Below are 19,220 nucleotides of genomic sequence, written 5' to 3' on the forward strand. Positions count from 1 at the left end.
AGCTAACCACACTACTGCACAGTTTACAAGCCATAATACTACTTCGCATCATGAAGACCGACACCAAGAACCTCCTCCCCCCCCCCAGTCCCAACACACAGTACTGTACACACACACACACTCTCTCGCTCTCTTTCCTGGGGCTCCCAATAAAAGTACAACTTTTTCCTACTGCAGTACTTACAGAGCAACTAATAAATAGTTGGCTCAAAGGGACACAGAACATTTTCAAAAGACTGCAGGCAAACACCCGTGCTTACGTTACACATAAAGAAGGTTATTACAACTTCAGTATCTTTAAATTTCATTTGTTGTTCTTCCTGCTTCTTCATTTTTTCCTCATTTTAGTCTTCATTCTGCTTTTGTACATTGGAAAACAAGTCCAGATTCTGCACTCTGCCACGTCTGGGTTCTACACATTTCAACAGTGCAGAACTGTTCTCATTTATTTAAAATCAGGCAAGTAAAAAGAAGCAACATTTCCATAGAGTATATGTTTCATTTCATTAAGCCCTTTCAAAAAGTTCAATAGGGGGTTAAATTTAAACAGAGTGGGGAGGTGTAATGATCTCACAGAGATAACAGTGGGGGGGACAGTGACAAAAATGAACGAAAACTTCAGATCATAAAAACAGAAAAGACAAATTAATGATGATGTAATGAACCTGCAGGTCTTCTTGCCACGCTTCACTTTGCTCTTAGATTGGGTAACGGCAGCTGTAGCTATCCTGATTTCAATATGCAGCACTCGACAGAATATTTCACTTGACTGAACTTTAAAGAGTAGCTCGTAAAATGTCATTTGTTTTCTTAACAGAGTAAGACACAATGTCTAGAGGGAAACAATAAAACACAAAAAGCAAGTGACTACTTACAACTGCGATTTGTTTGTGTTGGGTCCCGAATTGGCCATACTAAGAACACCACGTCCCGTGTGGGACAAATTGGGCTTAAATTCATCTTTGAAAGGTTTTCCCCAATAAGATTCTCCACCTTAAAAGAGAAAAGATGACAGAAAAAATGTTTGATTTCATTAGTTTCCCACTACATTTCGTAACAGGCACTGACATTAAAGGTTTCTGGCACTTCTGATCACTACGTGTATAATATATTCTTACCTCATCCCTATCACTAGGCTAGGATTTGAGCATGCCCTTGAAATCAGATGTTTGTAACTGGCAACACAATTCCGTGCCCCCACACTATCAACTGCAGCAGACCAGACTGTTTATCAACAGCATTATATACCGTGTGCTGAAGAACTGTCAAGGATTTAATTTTTTACTGCTGGTCCACCATAATTTTTCTTTTTTGAGACATGAAATCTTTAAAAGTGATTTCCTGAGAAAACATAGAGCGAAGAATTACTAGTTTAATTGCACTCTGGATATAGCACTGCTTCCAGAAATAAAATATCAGGGAGATGAAATACGTTCATAGAATCAACTAAGAATAGGAGCTGTAAGCTCAAATGCTTAATTCCTGGCTAAACAATGAAGAATGATGATATATATTCCTCCAAAATAAAAGGCAAAAATTAGATATTTGGACTAGATACCTGGGTGATGTAAACACTTAAATGCAATGAAGTCAAAAGGATGATAAAACTTTGCACAAGCTGCAGACCCAGCCCTCTAAAACCAATTTATTTTCTGTATCTGTGGATAGAAAGAGGGTCTGGGAGACCTCTCCTCCTGGCTGTCATTTTTACATTATTTACGAAAGGTCTGACATTTTCATTTGCACTTTCTTCCAGGATCATTCTTAATAAGAAAAATGAAGGCTGAGATGAGTCATAGTTTTACAGTCAAATCCATAATCTTGTTTGACAAACCATGAAAAAAAAATTTCACCTTAGGATAGTATTAAAAATAAACCAAACAAAACTATCCAAACAGGCAGCAAGACTGGTCCATCTGCAGAACTGGCTCAAGAATCCCCTCCAGTAACTGTATCACTTGCGAAGCAGGAGGTCAGTAAAGGATCTGCAGCGCTCAACGGCTATTTGCACATGTAATACAGAAAAGCAATTTGATGATACGACTGCACAGGCAAGCAGCAAATAAAACTGAGGAATAAAACAGGCTCCTACTGAAAACCGTATATAGAAAATCACAAGAGTGCATCAAATGAGAAAAGAGTTTCAGATGATACCACGAAAACAAAGCCTCACCCATGGACAGCTGCAAGTGCAAATGGAACTACGTAAGCAAGAAATTTTGGAAGAAACTGACCCACTTAAAAACCCAATTAATCATGTTCAAAAGACCTATTAATGAGTTGAGTGTTGCCTGCTCTGCAATTTGACAAGAAACAGCAAAAGGGGACAAACCCTGCAGGGATTTTCTGTAATCAGGAGTAGAGGGAAGAGTGATTGCTTCAGCAATCTTTGGCTATTGAATATTTTAAGATCAGCTAAATTACATCAGCTTGATCCCATATGCCAATCTCTTCCAGTAGCAGGTGAACGGGATGCGGTACAGCTGCGGCCAGCTCTACTGTCTTGAAGATGAGTCCAAGACCTAGCTATTCCAGCCAAATCAACCTATTAGAAAATGCCTTACCAGAAGCCCGTAATTTTCTTTGCTGATGAATCTCCTTATGTTCCTATTTGCTACGAGAGGTTCCTTGTGCATTGCCTGCTACCCAGCTTGTTCAGAAAAACAAAGTTCTTGTAGGTTAGTAAATAAACAAGTTACGCTCAGAATATAGCGAGGCTCCACGCCAACAGGTGCTGCCCGAAACCAGAAACACACCTGCAAAGCCTGCAGACCCGCTGCCCATCAACAGCACTGTGCTCAGCGCGCCACTTCGCCTTCCCTCTTTGCCTTTCACAGTTTTCACCCTTCCACTTCCATCTGGCCTGGCGAGGCAGCACCGGGGACGGGCCCCCTGCCCGCGCCGCCACGCCGCGGCGCTGCCGTGGCTTCAGGCCCTGCATTTCTGCTCTCGGCCACGGCCGGAGCTCTTTGCACCTGAGTAACAAACTTCACTTGGACTTCCCTTAGAGAAATACATAATTTTGCTTCAAAGGATCTCTTGAAGGAACTCCTAATTATTTGTAAAGCAGATGCACTTGCTATGAGTCCTAAGCTAGAGGAGTTTTGCTGTCTGAAATTTTCCGGTGACATGCAAACATGAACACAACCCACTGAGACGGTACACAGCAGCAAGTGGCCAAGCCACAGAGTCCCTTACACCCTTCATATGCTTCCAGCTCATGCTGGAATTACAGCGTTGTCAAGCTGCTGAAAGAGTGGAATCCACCCTGAAGCCTTTGCTGGTCAGAAAAATAATTCAAAAGGAAAGAGAAAAATTGTGAATGACAGAGAGACTCTCCCTTTCTGGCACAACAAGCAACCAGACGCAAGAGCTTGCAGACAGGAGCAATGAGCCATGATCTTTAGGTTTTGGAATATTTATTTTTGTATGATTTCATTTCAGATCATGCACTGCAGGTCAGAATTAATCTCATATGCACGAAGGCTAACTTTGGTTCATTCCAGTTCTCCGGAAAGAAGTGCTAATATTTTAGTAGATAGTTACAGCATGAGATCCAGTCCCCGCTTCCCTCTCTGTCTGCCATACAGCTGTTTCCAAGGCTAATTCTGTCTGCCCGGGAGCTGCAGCAAGAACAGAGAATGGCCTGTACAGCATTTGCCCAAAAGCCCAGACGTCCTGTAAAGAACATAGCTGAAGTGGCTGCAGAAGCCTGGCAGCACGGACTGGCAAGGGGCGGTGGAGACACTGCAGAGGCAGTCAGAGAGCAGTACAGGAAGGGTTTGGGGTTTCTTCTTGTTTTTTTAAAGAAAAAAACCAAATTTTTAATTTAAAGAGAATACTTTTTTTTTCCCAAAAAGGAAAAACCCAAAAGTATTCTCCTTAGATTAAAAATAGCCTGAACGTGCTGTTTGTCAAACTCCTGCTAACCTCTGGAATTGTTCCAGGCTTCAAGTATCTGCTTGAAGCAGGACCAGACAGAGCAAGCCAGAAGATGGTGAGTTAAATATATACATTTTTTTAATTACTGAAACCCAGAATCACTTTCTCTCTGAAGATTAAGTACAGATCCCTCATTAGCCTACTGCCATGGCAGCACAGTGCCTAATGCTCAGCCATGAGGGTCTGGAACAGGGATTTCAGATTCTTGCATTTTACTCTCTACGGTAAAGCTCAAGGTAAACTTGGGAAAGTAAGTCACAGGCTCCAAACCTACCACTAATAATTACGAGGCATTCGGAAGTATCTAGCAGATTTTACTGTGTTTATTCTCGACGCGGCTGGGAGGTGTGGCTGTGCCCTCTTCCTCATTTTCTGAAAGCAGAATGGACGCAGAGGAGGTGGGACAGTCGCAGCCCAGCTCTACCCTCTCATGTTACACTCCTGGCATATGCCATGAAGAGAGGAGGCTCCTCCTTACATTCCCCAAATCTTCCTCTGAAAGCACACCGCTGACTATATATGGAGTCACGATGATGCAAAACCCTCACCCCAATGCTGACGTACCAGCCTACAAGCAAAGCCCATGGACAACAAGAACTGACTCTGGGTGTTAGATTCACAGCGGGCAGCACTGCCTGTCACTTCACCTTCCTCTCAGCTTACTCCCTGGTAAGATTATCTTCCGTCAAAGTGGAGCTGTGTGCCTACTGGACTTGCAAATGTTTCTGAGATCTTATTACAAAAAGTGCTGGAAAAAAATTCCGGGGGCTTTGTGCTAAAAATCAGAGGAGTTCACATGGCAGTTCAGACATGGCCCCAGGCAGGATTGGTGCTGGGAGTGCGACATGGAGCAGTACTTACAACCCTGCAGGTGGGGGTCTCCTGTTTGCACAAAGCTGGAAATGTACTTGAGATCGGCCGCTGCAATACACTGGCCTTCTAACAGCATTTAACCTGTACAATGTCAGAGCCTTCAGGAGCCAGAAAGAGTTGTTGCACAGTTCTCTAAAATAAAACTCACGTGCCTACCTAGATACCCAAGATTCAAAGCTGAAGGCAGCTGGGAGCCACTTACCCCCATTTTTAATAAAAGAGAAAAATTCTGTTAAATTAAAGAGGCGTTTACCTAATTCTCACACAGAGATGAAACCGAACAGACCACACAGCTCATCGAAAAAATTCATCATTTCCATGGCTATCCAGAGTGGCAAGATATATTTAGCTTGTAACTGAAGCACAGTTATTCAGTCTCATATCTGCGTCTTGTGCTGATAGCGAAAAGGTGAAGAGATCTAAACTGACATCTGAAGCAATCACACATTAGCAACTATACATAAAAAAGCCACCTTTTCAGATTGTCTTTTTGAACCAAAACAGCTTACTCTTTCGTAGTCTTTGTTCCTTTCTAAAGGCATTTTTTTCAGAAAGTAATTTTTTGGGTAAAATTACAGAAGTTGTACAACTTTCTTGCAAAGAGCCGAGAGATGCACCTAAAGCTTCAGAGATGTAGCATTCCAAAAGCCAGGTGTGGGCTGGGAATCATCATTCATGACAGTTGTGATTTTAAATAAATCCTTCCTTTTTCTGGCATAAAAATTGCTAAGCAGTGGTAAGGAAGTGGGAGTGCTCTGATTCACAAAAATGATGGCTTACTTTCTGTAATTTTCTTCTTGTCATTTGGAACAACGAGGTACATAATAACATCTGACACTTCTACAGAGCTTTCCAAGTGAGATTCTTGAATCATTTTGCAAACACGAAAGCCTTAGCTCAGCCAGTAAGTGCTTCCCTCCCTTCAGATAAGAGGACACGGTACTTTTAACCCCACATACCAGAGGCTGGATTTTCAGAGGGGCTGCAATCTAAAAGGAGTATATTGCTAGATAAAAAGGTCTTGCACTTGTCCTTTTGCTGAGCTTCAATCATGCAAGAAAAGGGGCTCTAAAACCAGTTACATTTTAGGAACTTGCCTTGTTAGGAAATCACATTGCAGAACTGACCAAGTTTGTCCACGGTCCCTTTGCTATTGACAGCTCAGAGGAGCGGAAAAAAAGTCCTTTGCTGTGCTCGTTGCCAACCAAAATGCAATGCCGATCTACCAGTGGTATTTTATCTTGGACTTTTACAGCTATTACTTGCCTCCTTTGTGTCCTCCTGGATTCATAAATGGACAGAGGCACACACGAGCCGATTCATGAGACCTTCCAACAGGTTGCAAGTAAGAGTAGCTGAAAAATGCCTGTGCCACTTTGAAAATGTGATGCTTTGCGTATCGTTTTCCCTTTTTCATACAAAGGGTTTAGAATATTAAACCTATTTTTCCTACATGCAAATTTTCTTCTATTATTTGGAACACTGAAAATACAAAGCAGCTGCTCCACTTGCACTAGCATGAGTTAGACAGAATTACTCACAATGTTCAACCACTTAGTTGTTATGAACAGCAGGAAAAGAGATACATCACAAATCTAAAATTCATTTTCAAATAATTAATCATTACAAAGAATGACCATGACTCAGCTTATTGCTCTGAATATTGCCTCTATGGGTGGTTATTTTGTTAGAAAAGAAATAAGCTGCTGCAGCACAATAAAATTTCTCCCAGTAGTCTTATGAAACATTAAGTTGAAGGCTGTAGAAAATCAGTTTGGTCCTCTAAATCAGTGTCAGCCTTACAGGACTGTATATCTAACTGCTTGGTCTGCCAGCTAAGCCAAGGTAAAACTCCATCCCCCACTCTTTTCCCAGTGTGGTATCTCAACTTCTAGATGCCATAATGCTAATTTCCACCCTCCTCCATCCCAAGGTTAACTGCTGAGTACCAGGAATCAGTTGTCCTTCACGTGTCTGCTGGGTCACGGTTCCTTTTATGACAGCCTAACAAGAGACTCAGAAAGGACATATCGGGGTGCTGAATAACAAATAAAAAAGAAATACGGATCAGTGCTGATCAGGTAGGACGGTTCAGCCAGAGTAGCCGTGGAAGTGGACAGTCGGTGACAACCAACTTGGCATTTTACATCTGTGAAATGTTTCCAAAACACAAGCACACTTATCTAGGTGAGCCAAACGCACAGTCTATGTACCTACGACATGTCACCTTACGTCATGTTGAACTGAATGTGCCCAAATCCACTCAGAAGCCGAAAAGTGCTGGGCTTAGTTAGCAAAGGAGTGGGTGATCATCTAAGCATTTGGGTGTTGCAACCATAAACCTGACACCTGTTGCTGAACATGGGATGAATGTCAGATGACAGAAACCAAATGGTGGGAAGATTTTTGAACAAGTCTGTTCTAGTTCCTGAGCTGATGAACAGCAATAATTAAATAAATATAACAAAACAAAAATATATACAGGCTTAAGGCACCTTCCACATATCAGTTTGGGAAAGGTGGGGTTTTTTTAAACAAACAAACAAACAAACAAAAAACCATTCCAAACCTCTTAGCCAGAAAATTTCAGTTAAAGCAGAAGGTTCTATGTGGAAGAGTTAACAAAGAATGTTCTTTTTTTCTGAAGCCTTCCTACAAAAGGCTCTAACAGAAACAATTCTGGCAGTTTAAAATATTGACATTTAACAGGTAACCTCCAAATAGTCTTCCCCGTTGCCCACTGAAATATCTGGGAAGAAAGCCCTGTTCTACTCTCATATGCTTCTCTGATATTACAGAAGTCAAGTTATTTACCCCCCCAGTAAACCTCTAAAGACCATTAAATCTTAAGGACTTTTTAGCTTTCAAAGATGCTTCCCCCCCGCAAGAAGCAGCGACTCAAAGAAATACTGAAATTCCTTCCAGCTGCCAGAAGAAATAAAAAAGGGAATTTATACTGGAAATGACATACAAGACCCAGGTAAAAAAGGTACAAAGTACTGAACTCCAGTGCTTTACTCCACTTTCCTAACATGAATGCTTGTGATCACATTAATAATGCACAAACCAATGGACCAAAATTTTTACACCACGGGAGCCTAGGAGAGCATCACTACATTTGCCATGTTCTTACATGGCTGCCGAGCTGTACCGTCCTCTGGCCGCGCTGCTGCGGGGAGAACGTAAAGCCAGAGAGGCACCTTAGGTCTGGCCATCTTCTTACAGCACGGGGCTTGAGATACGCAAGTGAAATTTCTACCTCGCATTCTGCCCAGGATCTATCAGGCAGTCAAGAACAAATCCTGACAGACTACTTGCACTCTGTGAACTGTCTAAGCAGCTTCATTTAAGTAAGTATTAAACACACAGGCATGGCAGTTCAAGAGAAATCTAGTAGCCCACCAGGCTGTCCATTTACAACAGTTACTTATGATATTATCATATTCAGTAAGTGATTAAGTAAGGATATCTAAAATTCAGCTGCCTTCAAAAAATGAAAACCATTCACTTGCAAAGAAGATAGTTGCATCGTTTGGACTCTACAATAATTGCAAACAGCATAAAAATCTGCAGCATTCATATCTATTTGAGTGTACACTGTCCATTTTATTAGAACTTTAATAGTCTTGACAGAGGTTTGCAAGACATCTCACCTGCAATATATTCATATTTAATTAAGAATGACAAGGAGGAAAACAAGATGGAAAAGACTAGAGGTCATTAGACTCCTTGTTTTAAATAAGAGAATATACATAGAAGGTTTTTTCTCCTATGGGCTTATTTGCATTTTACTTCCTACTTGCTTTGCCAGTAGAGCTGAGTCTTGACCTTCAATGCAGCTGCACTGGCAGTCCTCTGCCAACTGCTAATTGTGCTGTCTTACAATACTTCTATGATTTGCACAAATAGAGACAAGAATGACACGAGCAAGATAATTTTCATTCCACAGCAGGATCTGAACTCCACCCTACAAGGGTGAAAGGTGTCTGAGTCAACCCATTAAATTTCTCCCGTCTCCTGACACCTCTTTAATTTCTCATTTTAAAAGATGTTCCTAATTATGTCTTTTGGGATTTGAACCGAAACTTTCCTCATAACAAAATCAAATCACATTTCTTTTGACAGTCCAAGCATATACGGTAACAAATCTTGTTAATGGGCTTTTGTCATCAAACCACAGAACCTTTAACTAGTCTCAAATCTTAGAGTATGCAACTGTTGATTATTGCACGCAGTAGAAGAAAAGCTGTTGGGCAACTCACACTAACATTATTTACAAAGTAAAGAGACCGAAAGTATTTAAACTACAAAGGCATCTTTTCTGGACCTGTGAGCACGCACAGAAGAATATAGTGCTTGCATATACAAGTGACACATGTATGAACTAGAATAAAAATGCACAGAACCCCACAGGACCAGGCTGAGGAGCTGCGGAGGCTGGTGACATCTACAAGTGAGTAGATAAAAGGTGCAAGTGGAAAATGAGCAAATTTACAGCAGCAACTAGAGGTATTACATGACATATCTACTGTGGTGGGCAATGCTCTGAGGAGCCTTCAGCTGCTATGTCTCCTGACCATTTCTGATACGACTGCTATGCAGATTTTCAACTAAGGGAGAAAGAACACGCAGAAGAATTTAGTAACAGCGATCTCTAGAAGTTAGAAAAAGAGCAGCTTGAGCTTTACAAGGCAACTAGCTGGGAGAACAGATGGTATCTGGCCATTCACCAATTCCGAGGCAGGTCTCAAGTATTTAATTAACACTGAATTTGAAAGCAACTTTGCATGAATGTGTTTCTTCCCTTGTTCTTTGCCCTGGAAGGCCAGCTGTAAAATCATTACAATTTTCATTTATTTATTTTCTGGAAGAAAAATGAAGCAAAGACCCAACAAGAATTCTGCATGGACGAGTGCCCAAGTTTTAGACTGAGAATATATCGGATGAAATTTTAAGCATAGTTAAAATGGTCATAAAAATATAGCGACAAAACCTGTGCTTTGAAGTAGAAATACTCATAGTGTACCACATATCATCATTTAGAGAATTTTAATCTACAAGGTGTCTGGAAATAAATGTAACACCACAGCGCATGAAGTGAAAACAGTTTACTTTATTCAAACTCAACCTTACCTGTTCCTGTTCCAGTCGGATCACCACCTTGGATCTGCAGAATTAAAATTAAATCAATAGGTTACATATATATCTGTGTGAAAGACATTAAATACAAGCCATACAAGCCATAAAAGCCAATTCTGCTCAATTTTCTTCCTTCTATATTGTGTCATGTTGACAAGTTAGCAACCAGGAAACCATTATTACTTATTTGGAGCTTCTTTTATCAGCTGGCTGTCATCTCCTACATTACTTATCCAAGAGCAAAATGACAGTTTTATAAAAATAATAGGTCTCGTGTGGGTAAATAGGGAAAATAAACAGTCTCAAATGGGGTAACGAGATCATCCTTTCTATTATGTGCTGGGTCATAACCTGCTTTTTAACTGATGATGCATTGCTTTTAGAACTGAAAAGTCTTTACATTTTGCTACCAATCCTCCCCATGATGGGAAGGCAAGGAATGAGGGAATATGGAATATTTTCTGTATCTGAATCTGTATTTCCCAGTATCCCCCTCACTATCTGCAGTAGGGAAAATCCTCATGTGAAACCAATCTTTCAGCAACAAAATTAATCACTGTATATACATGCAAGGACCTACAGAAATAATATTCTATATTCTAATGCCAGTAAAGGGAGCGTGACATGACTACTTTCACAATAATAGCACACAAGCGCCATTTTAATGGTGAGTTTAACTATGAACTGAGATATACAGCGCTGTCAAAAGAAAAAAAGCTTTTTTTAGGATGACCGGGTGGAATGTAACATTCAGTGATGTCCCCTGAAAGATGTGCTCTGCCTCCGGGATCAGGTTGTTAAGTCTTCTGAAAGGAAGTTACAGGACAGCTACAATACCCTAAGCTGCCTGCACCGTACCTATGTAAATAAAGATCTTTGACTACTGAAGTCAACTTTCTGGTTCGCTAGGTGCTCTTTAACTCCTTCACAAAGAAAGCCTGGGTGCCTAGTCCTGGCGCACACTCAGGAGAGGATGATCTGACAGTATCCAAGTACCACAGCCCGAAACAGAAATTCAGCTGCTTTCCAAAGTTTCATCTGAATGGGATTTCAACAGGCCACAATATTACTTATCCAAACTAGCATTTCCCTCTCTCTCCCCCCCCCCCCCCCCTTCTGTTCATTAACCACCCACCCACCGCTTGGGGAAGGTAACAAGAGCCTTGCCAGGGCAATGACTCTCAAAGGCTTTGTCTGGAACACCAGCAAAAGCACTACTAAATGCAGTGATGCTCCAAGTGACAATATTAGTCAGACACAGTTGTTAGTAAGACTAGTAAGTACAAATTTAGTAAGTTAGGACAATCCTAGTTCTGATGGTATATTTAATATACATCTATTGTTGTCATGCATGGAAGAAACCAAAACTGAATTAAGGTAAGTAAGTATTTTGAGGACATCGTATATTGTGCGTTACACAGGATTTATTCAATACTCACCACAAAATTACGAATTGATCTGTGAAAAATTGTTCCATCATAATAGTTCTTCTTGCACAATTTGATAAAGTTTTCACATGTTCGGGGTGTCTGAAAGACAAATGGAAGTTTTAATTAAGCAATATCTTTAGACAATCAAATTGGTCACTACACTGTTTACAAGAATCGCTTTTCATTTGTGCCTTGCAAAGAAACAATCATGCAGGACTCTTGAAGAGGAATGAGCCTCTGTCTACAGAAAAAAGATATAAAATATGCTCTTTTAAAGTATACTGGAGAGACACACACTGTGTTAAATAAATTAAACCCAGACCTTCCAATTAGCATAAAGAAGTGTTGAACGCTAGCTCAGATAACGTGAGCTCCCAGTAGACATAATGATGGTGAAAACAGGTAAGCTCAGAGACTTTCAAGTAACTAACTTAGTTCCAGCAGAGTATCATAGTCCTGTTAAAAAGGGGGACTTCTAGCACTGGAAAAAGTTAATTTCCCAGAGTAAGAAAGAACCTGACTTCTCTGCTCCACTATTTCAAAGAGAGCACATTGAAGCTAATTGGGAGAGAAGCATTTGGTCCTCTTCACCACTAAAAATGGGACTGACTTCACAAGTTACTGAACCACAGAAAAACAAAAAAAGACAACTTGTTCTCCAAAAAAAAAAAAAAAGACATTAAATAGATTGCCAACTTCTAATTTGCTTTTATAGTGCAAGTTAAAGCTATTTATTTGAATTTATGAGCCACGACATTCAAACAGTACCTTCTGAAAAACTCTACTGTCTACCTAATTATCCTTCCACTGTAATTGCACGGATTCTCTTCTCTACGATACTAAAATACCTTCACGTGTACAAATACAAGAACAGAAACAGCCTGTTTTCTATACTTGGACATGTTTTCCAGCCCCACTGTGGGCTGTGTGCATAAATATATTCCAGTTTTACAAAAGAATACATCTAACTAATCTGACTTGTTACAGGCCTTGAAAATACCCTTATTTTTATATGTGCTTGCAAGTAAAGCCCCAGCATGAGTCGCAGTGTCTGTAAATGAACACACACAAGACTTGAAGCGTTTTTCTAAAAGGCACTGATTCACTTTGCATTGGTATGACATCATTCTTGGTCTGAGAGCTGCAGAGAGACAGACTGAGACTGAGCCACGCAACCTGCAATGACTTAAAAGCAAAAAACATAAGGCAAGCCCAATTACAATAATTTAAGGATTAAATAATCTCTATCCTTCTAAAAGCAGATCCAAAAGTATTCATCTGAAACCACAGAGAACTTCAATTTTCTATATTTTCTCATCTGAAACACAATCATTCTCACCCCTCTTTATTGACACTGAAATGTCTCTTAAATATCCAAACAAACTCTACCTGCCATTATAAATTCTTTATGATGATTCTTTCTTAATTATTCTACACAGATATACATGACAGTTGTCAGCAGGGCCATAACTGGAAAAATAAACAAATTCTAATGCAATCTTACACCAGCTATTATCTCAGATTTCCTATATAATTCATTACTGGGTTAAAATGGCAATTGTTTCAAGCAATAGGAGGTTTTCCTACGGTTTCAATGTTTATAGCAAATTTGAAAATTTTTCTTTGAATTGGACATATATGCTTGAAAATAATCTTTGCACGTAACTTTTCAAGTAAAATTCAACCCCCAAAGAATCATTTGTGCAGTTTATGCTTCCTTTATAAGACAAATCGTTACAGCCTTGATCCTAACGTACTGCTATTAGTTACCACTCATGAAAAATGTCAGTAAGGATAAGAATAAGTTTAAAAAATTTCTTTATGAATCAGAAATGGAATCAGCAGCTTTTAGCCTACGGCATTTCATCTCATGAGAACCAAGCACTCTTTGGAGAGAGAGACATAGTTAATAAGTTCTCTGGGGGGAATACAGCAACCTGTAATTAATTTTTTAAGAAAAATGAAATCAGGTGAAAGATTGAGTCCCCTAGGAATACATACCAAACCGTTTTAAATTTGCACAACATTGATATCCACTACAGATTTATACAGAAAATAAATACACTATTTATTTTCAAAATGTGATTTGTAAACTATACATTAAAAAAGGGGCTCTATTAATGTATTTTTTATGTAGGACCTATGCTGAACCTTCTTTCTAAATGGATTTCTAGTTATTGTATCTTCTCCCAGAAACAAGCTTTTCAAATGCAACTGCAGAAATATTTAGTATACATGCAATAATCATTTCACTGCAAGGTTTTCTTTAAATAATTGCCACCAAATTGGTTCCCATGGTCACCTCATGCATCATACAGATACATCTGGCAGGTAAACAGTTCCTTAGCAACATTACCATTACCTTTTACGGTGCTTTTTAGTAGACACAAATAAAAAGGTTTGCATTCTATCAGTAATAAACCCCAGTTTCAGTCATGCAGTTGATCTAGAATATCTGGCTCAGATTATCTGATTTATTCAAAGCAGTTAATGTTCTTGCCAAATCTCACACTGCCGAGCACATTTCGGGTACTTTTTTAAGCAGCATCCTGTCCAAAGCAGGAGAAAAAGGCTTGAGGTTTACAGGGTAGGTGTAGATCCTAAGTAATGAAGTTACGTTCTGCATTGACCATACAAACACAGCCGGTCTTTGAAGTCTTTGTTCCAACTACAAAGGCTGATGAGAAATACATATAAACAAACCTGACTTTGTTATTTGAGTGTAAGATCTTGTGGAAGATGTCAGACTGGCAGTCTTGGAATGCAAAACTGTCTACTTCTTCAGAAACTTCCTCCAGACCACTTGCCTCACACCATTTCTGAAGGAGGAAGGGATGGTCAAGGCACCTGGAAATGCAGAAGTGTAGGAGGCAACGCCGGTTTCTTGTTGCCTCATTATTGACAATGGACTCCAGGCTCTTTTTGTATTTCTGGCTGTTCTTGTCTCAAATTGACCTCAACAGCAGGAGCTAACTTTTCCCTCTTTATTCCTTTTACATTAAGCAGGAAATTATTTAAATTATTTTAATCTGCTGACTGTGACTTAGACATAGATGTAAGAAAGTCAAGGGAAAAATGCTACCTTAATTTGTTAACCTGTTGATCTGAAAGCCACTGACAGAAAAAAGGTTATGTTTTAAATCTACTGCATCATCTTCTGAGAAGGATGCAATGATAGTCCTAAGAATTCAAATTTGAAAACTGTAGAAGGCTTTTCGCTCCGAAGAGTGTGGTAGGACAGCCCTGAGAAATCCTCCTCTTCTTCAGCCAAGTTAGAATCACATAAGTGAACACAGTGTCTCTGTATGATGTCCTTCAACTTAAAGACACTTTTCTCTCTGAATGACAAACAGTAAGAAAAAAAAAACCTTATTTATACCAAAATGAGTCTCCTGGTCCAAGTATGCTCCCCACTTATTTTGTAGATGCCAGATAACTGTCTTTCAACTGCTGAAAATTCACACCCAAGACAAGTGGTAAAATTCTAATACACGGCTTGAGACAGCAATCCAGAATACTACTTATCCCAGAAGATAACACGAATGCTTTGCTTGGCTCACAGACATGTATATTTAATGGGGAAACAGCCCAATGGTTTTCTCATTATGTTTAAGTCTCCATTTAGCTAGCACACTTAGTAGGTAATTCTACATGGAAATACCAGCACTCTACTAGTTACTAGGCCTGGACAAATTTCAGAATTGAAAAGAGATTGGTGCTATGAAAATGCAAACACAACAGTGACAAGAGGCTGATTGTGAAATCACGCATACTGGGAAAACACTAAAAAAAGGGATATAAAATTTAAAAAACCCAAAGCAAAACAGAAAAAACCCTAAGTCCTTACTATAAAGTTCTAGAAAAAATGCAGGTTTTATCTTGTTCCCCTTTTCAGTATTAACCAAGCCAATTTTAGTTTCCTTTTTGCCAGCAAGGGTGGCTCCAAACCAGGCAAAATTCATCTCTCTTGCTGCGTCCCGAGACCCGAGGGGTAAGACTAACCAAGCCAGGTCACTATCTGCTTTCTCAGTTTGCAGCTCTCCTTTCTCATCACTTAAAACGGGTCATTACATTTGTAAAAGTTATCTTAACTTACAATCTGTGTTAGGCAGCTGAAGAGCCAACCAGAAGCAGATTAAAAACCTGCAGCACTCCTGTTGCCAAGGTACGGGAGATGGGAAAAGAGAGGAGCTTCCGAGTCGTTGCCATGACTGCGAGGAAGAAGGCTTTACTATGTGAAGAGCTAATCATTTCAAAATGCTCCGTATCCCTTGAGAGGATCTGCATGAACCTTGAAGAGAAATTTCACTAAGCATTCAGAAGCTGTCATTCGCACATCTGTATAATTTCCTTGTGCTAATTCCACTTCCCTTTTATTTCTTTTTGTCTCTCTAAATTGGATGAACTGTAGTAGTTGCACTAAACTACAGAGCCTTGATATAAGCTCATTAACCCTGTGTTTCAAAGCAGAAATAATCTGAAATAATGAAAAGCTTGTTCCTCACAAATTAAAATTGGATTCTACAGCCTTCATCTTATCACACAAATGCCAGAATCCCGCTACTAAGAGGCGTGAACTAGTGATGGAAATTTCTAAAGCTTCAAACGAAGCCTGCAATTTTAACATAGACCTCCTTTAAAATGCAAGGTGGATTTTGTTTTGCTTTAGTCCATTTACGTACCTTTTTTTTTTTTTTTTTTTTTTTTTTTTTACATAGAGCATTTTCACTCTTCTAATTGTTCATTCTAGCAACTCTTTAATGCTTGAGCCCATAAAGAGGTGATTTGGTAAGGTTTAAACTCAGTTCTCCCCATGCCTTTCAATCTGCAGTCCTCGTAGCCCACCCATCCCACAGGAAAGAACTCGCCCTAATAAAAGCTTGGCTTTCTTTAGGGCTTAGTCAGAGGCAACTGTAACGGAGCAATTTCAGGAATCGCCATCTATCAGGTGCAAGTGTCTGTTCCCTCCACTAAGTCACGGAAAGAAACCGGACATATAAATGTTTATAGTGCGTTTCAATGCGTAATACTGTACGGGAAGGCAACTGAAGCTACCCTACTTCACTTTGCACCGATGGACCAGGAGCACGCTCCATTTGTTTCAGAGCAAGAGAGACAAGAAAATCCAAAACTCCACAAAGCCCACTGTGAAAGCACGGGGAGAATTTCACTGTGGGAAGCCCATGACATTTCCTGGGCTGGAGAAACATTTATTATAGACCCGAACATCACCCCCTGCCAGCTCCACATTCCTGCTAACGCTTCCCCTACGTGTGAGAGGGGTCGAGCTGGTGACAGGTTACGGTGGCAAACAACAGCTGCCTAGGGTGGTTCAGTCCAAAAAAGACACGGTTCGTGTAAGGGACACCATTCTCCATCTGGTCATAGGGTGAGCAAACGCGCTCAGGTCGATTTGTGATCTACGATCAGAAGAGCGCAGTTCCAGTGAGAGAGCACTGGGAGAGATGAAAGCATCAGGGCATTGTGGGGTAAAACACTTGGCAAGACTCTTGCTGATATTAAAAAGGATCAGAACAAGCAAACTATGCCTCAGGTAATAGATTGCTGACTTGATAGCAAACATTTGCCTATTTTGCTACCTCAAAGTTTGCTTAGAACAAAGAGCAGAATTATTGCATTCTCGTTACACAGAAACCCACTATAATTTAATTAGCTATTTAGCAAAGATTCCAGCTAAATTTCACTTTTCAAAGGCATTTCTTCCACAGTACTGACATTAATCATGCTACCGAAAACTTTTTCAAAGTCTAAGCAAGATGCTCAGCTTAGACAAGATGCCAATAAAAAAATGTCACACTCCAGTTTTATTTTTCACTTTTTTGCACATACAGGGACAATCAATCAGTTTAGCTGAGCACAACTCAAGTTAAACAAGGCATCTAATTCACTCATCTCATTTGTCAATATTAACTACTAGCTCTCCAGAGGCAGAGTCGTCATCCCTAGCTGCAGCCATTACTTTCCTCTAACTTTTATTTATTGCAGTGATAGAAGAGAAAACAATCCTCTTCTCCCCTCTCAAATTTGTCAGTCACACGAGGGTTGAGGAGCTTGTCAGACAGCGCAGTGCAGGGCTGGGTGCTGATGAGGATGGGGCCGGCAAGCACAACACAGCATCGCTAGGTACAGTCTAAATGAGAGCACAACTTTAATTGCTTGAGTAACCTCCAGCAGCTGCAAAACTTGGAGTATCGCAGGTCCCGCGGCGGCTCCCTGGCATTTCGTCAGTCTGCAACTGGCACATAAATTCCACCTTTTCAGAAGATGCAACCTGTAAGTACTTCCACACTAGACGGCGAAGCTCTGGTAGCTGTCAGCCTCCCAAGGTCACCCTGCTCCCATCAGAGGAGCCAAAGTACGAACAAGAAATGTGTCAGAGGAAGATGAAGAGCAGCAGCTGTGTAACTCCAAACCGCCCACCTCATCCTTGGGTTGGGGATCACTAAGTGGCAGACGCAGCTGTATGGGATGCCTGCACCATCAAATGTCAAAAAACAAGCAACACAATCCAATAACAATTGATTCCCTCCCCAGACCCAGCTTGTCAGGGGGGCTGGGGAGGTAGAAAGGTCCAACTGTGCAAAATGCCTTCCCACCAATTACCCGAGGCCAAAGGCTGCCAGGAAACCGTGCAGACAGCCAAGGGCAGCAAGCCCCACGGCGCAGGGAGAGGTTCGCGGGGAGGTGACCGAGCACCTTCCTTAACCCCACATTGAATCTCCTATTCAAACACGGGCAGCAGGGGACATCGGGGACTCCCACTGCCTCTTCACTGCTGCAAAACAGCACTGAGGACAAGCGCACGACGGCAGCATCCAGATAAAGCATTTTCTACTAACATCTCGCATGAAAACGTTTCTCCTTTCTCAAGCATGGGTGTTTTGCCCCCAAAGTTAAAAACATTTTAAATATTAGCTTCTAGTCACTTAAGAGCAACCACCTGTTAATCAGTATGGCCGCACAGAGCCATTTCACTCCCAACCACAAAGAAGAGCAATAGATCTGTCTGCTACTGTAGCGCTTTGAGATAAAAACACACCAGGAACAACAAACATTTTTATCCAGCCGTTCTCCTCCTGGAAAAGGACAGTTTTGTTTGTTTGTTTTTAGTTTCTGTTGACAGTTGAAAGTTGCAGCTCTTCCTATAATGACGTACTTTGATAAAAAAATACGAAATAAGCCATTTACAACCATGCCAAGACCACTGTGCTTCATCCCTACAACCATATTACTGAGTGAACAAGACACTGTAAAACACCAGCTAGTTATTTGCCGGACAGTGCCACAATGACGCTGACAGAAAGTGAGAAGAATGGACGTCTAAATCAGAAAGAAAATGAGAGATTCAGGAAGGCTGGGGAACTCGTCATGCCAGGAGGTCAAAGGATTTTTTCAGCAACTCGCTTTTCCCACTGGAAATGGATAAGAAGTTTACAGGCTTCTGATCTTCAGAACAGTCCCTCACACAAAAGGAGAAATGATTTCAAAGACCGGGGGCTGGATTACACATTTATAGATCACAGGCATATTTAACAGGTCAGAGGGCCTCAAAAGATTAAAACATCAGTGTTTGTAGAATAATGGCTTCTTCAGATAGTTATGCCAAGACATCATCATTAAGCAGAGTTTGCCAGGTCCTAAAACCTCAAAAAGCATTTGTGGAGTGCTGGATGGAGCTTTGAAATCCATCTCACATTCTTCTTTGTTATGCCAACTTGCCCTTAAACCTTAAAGTATTAAACCTGAGAGAGACAGCCGAATTTAGAAAAACTGCCGTGGCAGTTACGGATTAGTATTCAATTACTGCTATCGGCA

General features: G+C 40.6%; 1 protein-coding gene across 3 annotated transcripts in view; it reads right to left on the minus strand.

Annotated features, from left to right (window-relative positions):
* PPIL2 (peptidylprolyl isomerase like 2) overlaps positions 1 to 19,220 on the minus strand; it is a 75,260-nt gene that overhangs the window by 15,950 nt on the left and 40,090 nt on the right. For all 3 annotated transcript variants that reach the window (XR_012676496.1, XM_075167980.1, XM_075167981.1), the window contains 3 exons: positions 11,394 to 11,483; positions 9,949 to 9,982; positions 876 to 993 (listed from right to left, as the gene is read on the minus strand). Coding sequence is in view for 2 of the 3 variants with exons in the window: in XM_075167980.1 (XP_075024081.1) it covers positions 876 to 993; positions 9,949 to 9,982; positions 11,394 to 11,483 (242 nt within the window). In the remaining variant the exon portion in view is untranslated. The remainder of the gene's footprint in view (positions 1 to 875; positions 994 to 9,948; positions 9,983 to 11,393; positions 11,484 to 19,220) is intronic.

This window comes from Calonectris borealis, chromosome 18, assembly GCF_964195595.1.
Source record: "Calonectris borealis chromosome 18, bCalBor7.hap1.2, whole genome shotgun sequence".
Lineage (NCBI taxonomy): Eukaryota > Metazoa > Chordata > Aves > Procellariiformes > Procellariidae > Calonectris > Calonectris borealis.